The sequence below is a fragment of the Rhinichthys klamathensis genome, unplaced genomic scaffold (genome assembly GCF_029890125.1).
Source record: "Rhinichthys klamathensis goyatoka isolate OS25496 unplaced genomic scaffold, OSU_Roscu_1.1 h1tg000006l_1, whole genome shotgun sequence".
In the NCBI taxonomy this organism is placed as follows: domain Eukaryota; kingdom Metazoa; phylum Chordata; class Actinopteri; order Cypriniformes; family Leuciscidae; genus Rhinichthys; species Rhinichthys klamathensis.
The window spans coordinates 8662895-8675000 of NW_026606559.1; the positions used below are offsets into that span (position 1 = coordinate 8662895).

Consider the following 12106-nt stretch of genomic DNA (forward strand, 5'->3'; position numbering starts at 1 on the left):
GTGAGACAATCAGCTGATTACTATTATTATATTATATATTAAGACCCTTGATCCTCACCTGACTATGGCTTTGTAAACTTTATCCATGATGTGGTTTATAATGGACTGTGGTACAGAAACGGTGACAATCTTACACACTCCTGGCTTACTCTGGCTATTCTCTGCTGTCTCAGACGACGATATGTTTGTCCCATTTTAGCCACCGTAGCTTCTTCGAAAGGGAGGGGTGAGCAGTGGGCCCGAACCGCTAGATGCCGCTAAAATCTGCACACTGCACCTTTAAGAAACACATAGCAGCCGTTGTAACTTTACATAGTTATACATACTAGCAGGGTTTGTCATTAACACACATATATAATTGTGTGGAATTTTATATAATATACATTTTTCAATTCTTTTAAAAAGGCTTCTGAAATAATAATAGTACTAGTAGTAGTATAGGTTTCATGAGTCAACTTGCTTGGTTCTAAAGCAAAATGCACACATTAGTAATATTTCTCAACTAAAATAGCAACAACAACTAAATGATTAACATCTGTAATGATCAATAAGCCATTGATGTCTGGATAAAAATGACTCTCCCCCTTCCTGTCTAACGGGTAGGACATATACATAAATTGAATAAAGTTATCAAACAGTCTGCGCTGCATAAATTATCAATTATATAGACTAATCCTTATTAAAGCTACAAAAGTTCTTTAGTCAAGAGCACTGAGTAATTTTCTCTGACAGAAAGCTTTATTGGCTGCTGGCCCTTTAAGAGCAGCCGCTGTTGACAGAACTCTTTACGTCCATCATAAGACTGCTCTTATGTTATGAAGTTACTCGACAAAACGACATTTTGTCATTATTGTGTGTTATTGTTCGTTCAAGCGCGTAAGAGAACTGTATTCTGGCGCGGGGTCTGTGCATGCGCATGATACTGGCTTTAGACTTGTCGGTCATGAATGGTTTAAAAGCATTCGCACAAATAAGAGTGGGATCATAACACTAGCCAAAGGATGACAAAAAAATAAGAGATGCTGCGTTAACAGCCCTAATTTGATTATTTCATATAAAATCGCAGCATTTTGCATCATTGACATCGCTATTGCGATATGATTAAGCGTGCTGCACTATTTCAGACAGCGCGCGAACACAAAATGTAGGTCTCTTTCGCGTCTCCTTGCTCTTCAACAGACACATACACACCAAATTATCTCAAAATACCCGTTTCTGCAAGTATACTCATAAACGCAGTCAGTTATGTATGTCTTAAAGGGATACTCCACTTTTTTTGGAAATAGTCTCATTTTACAACTCCCCCAGAGTTAAACTGTTGAGTTTTACCGTTTTTGAATCCATTCAGCCGATCTCCGGTTCTGGCGGTACCACTTTTAGCATAGCTTAGCATACATCATTGAAGTGGACAATCTAGCTATGCTAAAAGTGGTACCGCCAGAACCGGAGATCGACTGAATGGATTCAAAAACGGTAAAACTCAACAGTTTAACTCTAGGGGAGTTGTAAAATGAGACTATTTCCCAAAAAAGTGGAGTATCCCTTTAAGTGAATGTAAACAGTTGAGAGAAATCGAATGTGTATCAGTATAATGGACCCGTGCATTCGGTCTTAAAGTGACAGCAGCCAATACAGTCCTTCCAGAAAAACGCAGAGTTTTTTTGTGATTGTTGCGGGCAAAAATCCTTGATTACGCGGCCCGTTTTCTTAAAAAATGCGATGGAATATGCGGGATATTTATGCAATTTTTTGCGATGAAATTGCGGGAACTTGCAAAAACTGCGGTTTGATGAAAAAGAGAAAAAAAAGTGATTCCCCCGACACCCTGTTCTCACTAATATGCTACTACCTTAATGTAAAGAGTCCTTTCTTATTATCTTTACCTGAATACTACTCTTATACCTTAGTTCTTATGTTAATAATAATGCTTTGGTATTGAAGTACTTAAAGTGTTCTTTAAGTAATAAATGGAAAGTAAAGTTACATTTGTGTTTTTTCAATTGTCAATTATGTGATCCTTTTGCACCCCAATGCATATACCTCATTGCCAGCTTAGTGGTTCCATCGAAGTTTTATTAATACAATAAATGTTCATTTGGTTTGCTATGGTTATCCCAATTTGTGTTCATAATCATTAAACTAATCATAATAATTGTGCTTAATTTGTATTTAGGCTAAACAGTATTTTTTTAGTATCTTAAACTCTCCTGTCCAAGCAGCTTTTAGCACTAAAACAAGAGATCTTAGCACCCTCACTTGACCATTATAATTAGATACATTTATTACATCACAATATTTCTCACCTGATTATTGCAACATCCTGACAGCGTTTCATTTCTTGATCGATATGTAAAAATGTTTTATTGCTACACTGGTTTGTTATTCTGCCAGGTTATTATAATCAGATGTGCTGCAGGCAAACTACAATACAAAAAATCCTGGAGCAGTTTGCTGTGTGTGTTGCTGCTTCGCATTACTTCAGGGTTTAGAGCCAGTTTAAGGAACAAGATGGTTTTTATGAACCTGTGGGCCAAAAGCCTATGAGACTGTAAAACCAAAGTCCCTTTTAGACAAGTCATTTCACTCGGTGGCCATCTTTGAAACGCCTCATGCAAGTGCAGCTTCCATCTCTTTGAATGGGGAAACGGGGAAACATCAAATTCTCCAAAACTGTTCACTAAGCTTACGATTAAATTTCATATTTGAATTCATCAATGAAATCTGACAACAACGGTCTCATAAATTTTGTTTCTAAATGCTCAAATCTTGACACAAAACGCCGTTTTCAGCCTGGACAAAGTTATTGCCCTGTCTTATAACACTGACTGTTTCTATCCACCTTATTCCTACGCCCCATGATGCTTTGCGCGAATTATGGGTGTAAAGTTTAAAAGAATCAACAAGGTACTTTTCAACAGACCAAAAATAGCCCCAAAAGCGCGAGTCTTTGGTTAAATCTCACTGTAGTAGGCAAATATATCTCTGTATTGTATAACAAGCCTTAATCAAAAATGTTCATTAGCATTACGTGACACTATATCAAAGTGATTTCCATCATTTTGACAGATTATAAATTGCATTTACCTGTGAAAACAAACCTGGAAAGAGACGTGAGGATTATTGAGAATAACGAGAGATTCTTCGTGCATTCCAGTGAATTATTAATAGAATATCGTAAATTAAATTCGGGAGAACAGACCACAGATGTGCCGTATATATGTTGTCCTTTTTCATACTTTTACAGCGGATTGCAAAGGAAAAAATAAAAATCATCATGAGGAAAAGAAAGCAGCGACTGAAAGAGCTCTTGCCGTAGATATTCTTGTTATAACATGTCACGTTAAAATACCAAGTATAACGTTATTCTCATGATGTCTGAAAATAAATCATGAAGGAAAATTGACGGATCAGCTTTATTTGTAGGGCAACCTTATGATTTGAAATGATTCATTTTTAGCCTTTTTGAATTGAAGTTCCCCAAACCGGAAGTGCCACCCATAATTCAAAACGCAGTAAGCTCGTCAGGAATAAGGTGGATAGCAACCGGAGCTTCTAACAGCAGCTGCAGTGATGCGATGACTTTACTAATCAACGATTGGCTCTTTCATTTAGAAGGCGGGGCTTTTTTGCCATTTTGGGTGTTGCACTTTCTCTTATTCGTAAGTAATCGGAGTGCACCGTCTTCCTATATATAAAGTCTTTGGTACTGATCATAAACTGAACTGCTGTTAAAGCAACGTTAAGAATAATTCCAAGCTAGTAGGTTTTCAAAAAGAGTAGCATTGTCAAAAAAGTTAAGTACTTTTTAATAGTATTCCACTTTTAATAATAAAAGAACTGGAATACTACTTCCAAAGTACACGTGAAACATTAAAATCGCTCATTCTTAGCTCTTCCTGGGTTTCCCAAAGAAAGTTTTTGCTTAAAGTACAAGCAGAAAATAGACACATAATGGTACATAAATGATCATGTGGATTTTTTCCACTAGCCTCTGTTTCTAATTCCGAGCAAAAGTCCTAACCAACCCAAGTCATCTTCAACAATTTTCAACAAAATTACTTTTAAACCTCATTGTCAAAAGCAGCAAGTTTTCCCAGAAGGCAGCAGACAATGACTTCAATGAGCATATACAAGGGGGATGCGGAAAATGGCTGTAATTAAACATAATTTAGCCATAAAGATAATTCAGCTTGAATCAAAAACAAAACCTCATCATGAGAGATGACAGCTGTGAAAAGTTATTTCTGTACTCATGCTGTCAGGTGAGACGACAACCTTTCTTTAGCTAGTTATCTTGTTCCTTCCAGCCGTGCAAAACTCACCCTGATGCCAACTTACACACCTATCCGACGCCAAAGAATAGGCTGGTCTTATTCCTTGCTTTTTTTTGTACTGCAAGAATGAACAGATCCCATATTCACCCTCTCATCAACTCTTTCCCTCTTTCCCCCATTCATCTCAATACTCAAACCCCCGTTCTGCCAGCTGGAAGACCATTGCAGTGTTTCCGTCTAGAGAAACTGAAGACTGATGGATGAGTAGTTAAGATCTGAACATCATGCAACCATTTTTTCCCCCTTGTCCTTCAAGATATATTCTCAGACTTTTATTCCACCAATATAACAATATAGCGGTTTCCTCCGCAGTTTATGGATTTAATCTCAACCCTATAAAGTCAACCGGATCACATTTGATACGCAAACTTCTCTAAATGATCAAAACTTTGCTGAAAAACCTGTTGCACACAATCTACTTCATGCCTTGCTGTCTGATTGATAGTTTAGCAAATAAAAAGCGCTTTAGTATAATTGTAAAAATGTATACCTTCAGCTCATGTTTTACGTGTCTTTTTGCCCTGAAATCTTTACTAATTTAATAAAAAAAGGAAACATAAGGCCATGTGTCCACCAAAGCATTATTTCCCGTGCCTGGCGTATTTTTTAAATTGTTTTCAATGGGAGCGTCGCGTTTTTAAAACGCCATGAGCGTAACGAGGCGCTGAGCGGTGTTTTCACGCTGAAGCGCTGATCGCTCTGTGTTTTACAGGTTGCCGAGAGTTGAAGAATGTTCAACTTTGGGTAAAACGCAGCGCTCATCACTGCCACTTTTTTACCCAGCCGTCCAATCACAGTGGAGGAGGGGCGGGGCTAATACCACACCGACCAACTGTCACAACATTCTTTCAGTAAACGACATCAACCAGCAGAGCTTACCGAACAAAATGGATGAGAAATAAATTTTTAGTATGAAACAAATTATACGCACAACCGGCACATCCGGAAACTTAACTGTCAATTTCGTCCCCGCCCCTTTTTGGGGGAAAACAAACTAGACAAAATAACGGCAAAAACCAACGTCCGTACATAGCCGACAGGAGTAGTAAATAACTTAAGAAATCACTTATATAAAACATGTCAAGTAATTATATGTCCACCCTGCCTGCCATAGAGCCTAAAAGATACATACACAAACTTAACTTGGTCAATTTAAAAACATGTCCGTTTATTCTCCCAGCGTCAAATTGGTGTAACAACCCCACCCAGTGAGGTTATATATATATTATAATGTATATTATAAGACATAATATATACATTTAAAGACGTTTACTTTCAGAAACGAAGTAAAATCATTCACTGGCTTACCATATGGTGACTCGATGAAGTACGATACGAGTAAATGTCAGGGTAAGACCATAGACCGTAAAAGAAAGACACCTCTGGCCACTGGGTGGGGTTGTTACACCAATTGGACGCTGGGAGAATGAGGGGACATGTTTTTAAATTGACCAAATTAAGTTTGTGTATGTATCTTTTACGCTCTATGGCAGACAGGGTGGACATATAATTACTTGACATGTTTAATCTTAATGATTTCTTAAGTTATTCACGCCTTTCGGCTGTGTACGGACGTTGTTTTGTGACGCTATTTTGTATTGAACTCTATGGGAAGTCTAGTTTATTTCCCCCAAAAGTGGGCGTGAATCTGTTCAGAGACATTCTATGGCGTAGCGCCGGGTGTGCGTATCTGCGAAATCAGTTACAAGTAAACTGTGCTGTGGATATTCTGTATCATAGCAACGAAACGTCTCAATGGAAAAAATGCTGCGCTGCCAAAATGCTCTCAAGCGCCCACAGCTAGGTGTTTTGGTAACGCTTCCTTTTGCAGCCCTGTTACCCATGTACTTACTATGTACTTATTATAGTAATTACAATTACTGGGTAATAACTAGGTACTAACCCTGAACCTACCCCTAACCCATGTACTTACCTTATATTAGCCAGTACTTTCTAGTTAAGTACACTAAGTACTGTTAAAGGAAGTGTTACCGGCGTTTTCAGCTGGCTAAAAACGCTTTGGTGGACGCACGGCCTAAGAATAACTATTATAATGGTAGTAATATTTCAAAATGAACACTTACTGGACTAAAGTAACTTAGGTTTACTTGCTTATCCATACATCAACAAGATCTTATGGATTTACATTACAAGCTATCAGAATTGCATTTTTTTTTTTGGCTGTATAAATATCAGCATCTGTTCCAAATTTCATATTTTTGCTCAGTTTGGGCCTCTTAATGAAACTGATATGAGCCATTAAAGCCTGATGTATCAAATATGATACTATACAAAAAAAAAACCATGCGTTTTTTTTTTTTTTTTTTTTTTTATTATCTTTTTTTATTATATATTTTGTCTAAAAGTCCAATAAATAATTTCCATATGTCAGGCTTTACAGGGTGAATGTGTGCCTGTTCTGTCTATGGTGATGTGTAATCTGTGATTTTGCTTTGCAGTGGAGCAGGTTCCCACAGAAGCCTATCACATCCCTCTCTCCCAGGCCGAGGTCCTGCAGGAGGGCAGCGATCTCACGCTGGTGGCCTGGGGAACACAGGTATGTTTCTCAGACCTTATCAGACTACACCATCAGATCATGATTTCAAAAGCTCTCTGGGTGTCCTGAAGCTCAGCTCAGCTGCTGAATGACTGATGTACCTCATGACGAAGTGCAGAGAACTTCCAAGGCTTGTTTCTAATGGACGATAGTACTGTGTTTGTTTTCTTTTCATTCGTCCTACCGAGACTATATACATGAGCAGCACAAACTAGGGCTGGGAGATGAATGAAATATTATATTATTATTAATTATTAGCTGTCACGCCGTCTGAACACAAACATAACCTCACCATTGGCTAGAGAGACAGCAGCCAACAATACAACCTAGTGTCAGAACTTAGTCTTTAGCGTAAACGGCAAGTTAACCTTTGACCTTTGGGTTACAGGTACATGTGATGAGGGAAGTGGCTGCCATGGCACAGGAAAAGCTGGGTGTCTCCTGTGAGCTCATCGACCTTCAGACCATTTTGCCCTGGGACAAAGAGACCATTTGCAAGGTACGATGTGAATGCACACATTTGAAGAGGTATTTGCTCTTAATGGGATGGTTTACCCCAAATGAAAAATGGTCATTTATTTACCATAGAAGCTATATGACCTTCTTTCATGAAGCACAGGAGGAGATATTTTCCGGAAGCTGCTGTTTTCTAAACAATGAAAGTGAAAGGTTATTCAGGCTTTTGACCTTTTAAAAAGGACAAAGAAGTACCTTAGAAGTATCATTCCTATTTATACTCTATGTAGGGGAAGACATTCAGCTAATAATTGTTGACATTCAGTTGTTTTTTGTTTTTTTTTTATGAAAAGAATGTACTATATTTTAGTTTATTTCATATTTTGTATTTTTAGGGGATTTTATACTACTAAATTATAGTTATGATCCATTTATTAGCTGTAAATCACCTTTTTGCATAGACCTGAACATGAAATTTCACACACACATGAATGCTTTGGGACACAGATTTGAGTTTGGTCTCTTTTTAAAGAAGACACGTGGCAGATTATTGCCAATTTATTATTAAAAAGTGAAAAAAGTGAAAAAAAAAAGTTAACAAAGTGTACGTTTATTAATATGAGAAATGCATATTACTAGTTTTACATTTTCTATGAAATATATATTTTTCAAAACACGTTTTACTCTAAAACGTGAGAAAATCAAAGCCAGAAATTTAAACCGGTTGTGTTCCATCCAAATTTGAGGTTGATTTCTAAAAAATTACTAATAAATTGAACACAATGGCCAATCAGAGTTGTTTAAGAATCCACTCAAAATGCCAGAGGGAAATGCTGATGTCGTCACATATAATTAATAGGATTATAATTATTATTATATTATTATTATTATTATTATATAATACATTATAATTAATAGGATTATAATTTATAGGACCTGGGTATTTAGAAAACCCTACGTACGGCCCTGATATGCAAGAATACTAGTGATTCTATATGTTCCATTATATTTTATAGTCTTGCATATTCAATACTAATGCAAGACTAGTCTTACATGTCACTGTTTATAACAAAGAGCGTTCATCCTTTGCTGGGACGCCTAAAAAAATATTGGGGGAATAAATTAAGAGTATACCCACTTCTCCAGGCACCACTACATCACTGAGTATAAGCATAACGTTTACTAAATATTAAATTTAATTTACAGACTGAAAAACATTTTTGTCCTGTTTTCTAACAGTTTGGACTTTAATATAAAGAGAGAAAACCTGCACTTAACCTTTTCACAGGCATTTTGTTTTCATAGTTCGTCAGATATCGTGATGTATCATTATAGGATTGTCCAGCAATATATCGATTATCGCAGAATTGCTGTATCATGGTATTATCGGTACCGTGAGCCATGCATCATATCGTATCGTGAGGCACCCTGTGATTCCCACCCCTAGTCATGAGAAAATAGAGTTGTCAAAATAAATTAGTTGTAATTGCTTTATGGTGGCGCTTTTCATTGTATGATAATCTCCCAAAAATAGAACTGATCTAAGAAGTAATCGCAGTGTAATAGAGTAGGATGTCTTATTGAATCTTTGCGGTAGATTATTGTTTTGGCAGTGAGATCAGGGAGATGTAGATCCTCATGGGTTGTTTGTTGAAAAGCAGCTTCTTAAATAAACATTAAACCCATTAAACGGCCTCCATGAAACTCAATAGTGTGTTTACAGTAAAGCACTACACACTGTTCACCGTTCTGTTCAGAAACCGCATGGGGGAAATGTTTTTTGACTTTCCCCTATCAATTTGTTCCTTATCTCCTTTATTCCCTCCACATACGTGCTGTAACAGTGTTTGGATGTTGCACACGGGCATTGGATTAGATCACAATATCAAATCGAGTGTCTGCATGTCTCAAATGTTTTCGAATCTTCACTTTTCTGGTGTACGCAGGTGTATTTCATCACATTCACTGTAGACATGATCAAACACAGTCACACAATAGCTGCTGTTTTATTTCAAACCATACAATCTAGTTTAAAAGTCTGTTTTTTTGCTGTCTTTACAATAAATACCATTTGGTTTGCTAATGTAATGCAGAGATGTCAAGCGTTCAGTGCTTTTGGGGCCGCGGTAAATCGTGTGCCGTTGTTTGGTAGCAGTGTAGAGAGTGACTTTTTGTAATTAAACAATTTGCAATAAAATGGAACAACTGAAGCAATTGAAGAGCATGGTTTGTTCATGACCCAAGAAAATGCAGTTGTGTTCTATTAACTTCAATAATAATCAATATCAAAGCGCAGAGCAGAAACATTTTGAATCCAGATGTGCATCGAGCTTCACTGAGAAAAGCAAACAAGCATGCAGATCTCTGAATGCTCAATGTGTTTGTTGTTGTTGTTGTGGGACCGACAGATGAACGCATTGACTATTCCAGTAAATAAAGACGTAAAACAAAGGCCGATATTTGAAGGTTTATGATCAATGTAACATGCACTTATTAAAAAAGTAAAAAGGCACAAACCAGAGCTTGTTTTGCAGCATGTTTGTTCATTTGACAATGTTTAATGTCTCTGTGAATAAGATTAAAAAACAGAAAAACAAATTCTGTACCACTTGCATCCTCAAACAGTGTTTGTATGTTTACAGAATACTTTAAATATGGCACATATACAGACAAATGTTATGATATTTTGTCTTTCTGTGTCATTTTGGTGTTTGACAGCCTCAGTCCTCATTCACTGTCATTTTACTGAAATGCTGAATATGCTTAATTCACCTTTAGTGAACTGAGGCAGAGCAAGAAAGAAGCTTTGGAGCAAATTATGGCATTTCATTTAAGATAGTATTAAAGGGGTGGTATAAATGCCCTTTTCACAAGATGTAAAATAAGTCTTTGATGTCTCTGGAGTGTGTGTGTGAAGTTTGAGCTCAAAGTACCCCACAGATATTTTTATACAGCATATTAAAATTGTCACTTTTTGAGGGTGAGCAAAAACGCAGTTTTTGCGTCTGTCCCTTTAAATGCAAATGAGCTGCTGCTCCCGGCACAGGGGGCGGAGCTTCGAGAGCTTGTGTCCTCTCCTTTTACCTCACACACATGCACTGAAAATTTCTAAAACTTTTAGCCTTTTATGTTCAAACCGGAGTCAGACAATGATGAGAGACTCAAGAAGAAGTGACAACATGTAGAAGCAACAGGACATTTCTGAATGGTTAGTTGATGCATTTATGAGCTTATATAGTAATCCTCTAGTCATTGATTTGCATATTCTGTCTTGATAATCTATAAATCGTGTTACGGGGGCGGGGTTTATGTAAATTTTAGGGTTTGTGATATCACTAACCCGGGAGGAATGTTGTGTAGTCTCTACCAGCCATTTGTTGTAGTCCTTAAAAAGCAATTTCTTTAAAAGCAAATATCTCCCTTTGCTTTGAACTTTGAGCGTCGTAACTTTGCAGATGTTGTTTATGCTCAAACAGCAACATTACACACCAACTAAAGTTAGAAAAGTGAAATAATCAACCACCCCTTTAAAGATATCACTACATTATACGGCTACATAATAGTATTACACACAGGGTTTGACATTAAAGGTGCATTGCGCAACTTTTCATGTTAAAAATACCTGTTTTTCTATCCTATACATGCTTAAAGAACTGCCTGATGGGCTGAATGAGCCCTTCTCTGCGCACTGAGGTTGCCTCTATAATCCTGTACAGTAAAATATATAAGAGGGATTCGGGCTCGAATTTGAGACTGGGCGTGACGTCATGCGCGTTCACGCTCATGTCTCGCAGGTTCTCGCCGGCGCCGCCATTCTCCGCATCAGCGAAGACAACTCGTGCGTCGAAGGTAGAAGATGGATTCAAAGAGACCGGCTTGTAGTCCATTCCAAACCCCAATGCAAACTCCATGTAAAGTAAAGAAAAGAAAAATTGTGTCTAGTGCCACCAAAAGGTCCAAATTGGAGTCAGACAGGCGTCGGAGTAAGACGAGAGTCAACCTCGGGAAGGCTTTCAACAAATGGAGAGATCTCCGGTCTGCTCTTGGTCTCAAACGGGATCCTCAGTTGGCTTTTTTTCTTGATAAAACGGTAAGATATAGCCCAGTCTCTAATGTTTGATACGGCCAATCTATGTATGACAACAAATGACGATGCGTAAAATGTGTAATGCTTTAACGTAAGCTAGATACATGTTCAATCAGAATTGGTTTTACTACCATTGTTAGTGAACAGTTTCATAAACTAGGAATTGTGTTCGGAAGAATAGTACAACATGAAACATAAAACACATCCAATAAAAGATGCGTGTGCTCCATGAGTGTGCACAACTCTGGTTGCAGTTTCGCTTGTCGCCAGAGGGGGCGTAGTTCTGCAAAAACTCAGAGACTTGCGTTTTGCACCTTTTAACACCTGCCAACCCAGTAAATGTGTGTGTACCGTAATTCCTCAAATAAAGGCCGGGGCCTTTATTTACCTGAACTGCAGATGGTAGCCGGCTTTTATTTGAAGCAGGCTTTTATTAGAGGCAGGCCTTTATTTCTAATTCGCGATCCCCGCCCGCCCGCCAGCCAAGTTTCCATGGTGACGCGTCATGCTTGGCACGTGTTCACCACAGCCAAAATAGCGCTGTATGACAGATGTAGCGCTTTTATTTCTAAATATTAACAAACTTGCTTACCATGTCATCAACTATCTTCTATTCTGACTCTCAAATCCGTGTAAGTGAGTTTGTTTTGTCGTTTAAAACCCTTTATAAAT

General features: G+C 37.7%; 1 protein-coding gene across 1 annotated transcript in view; it reads left to right on the top strand.

Moving 5' to 3' along the window:
- bckdhb (branched chain keto acid dehydrogenase E1 subunit beta) overlaps positions 1-12106 on the top strand; it is a 92726-nt gene that overhangs the window by 24685 nt on the left and 55935 nt on the right. The window contains exons 7-8 of the mRNA XM_056258183.1: positions 6794-6891; positions 7280-7390. Coding sequence (XP_056114158.1) covers positions 6794-6891; positions 7280-7390 — 209 coding nt within the window. The remainder of the gene's footprint in view (positions 1-6793; positions 6892-7279; positions 7391-12106) is intronic.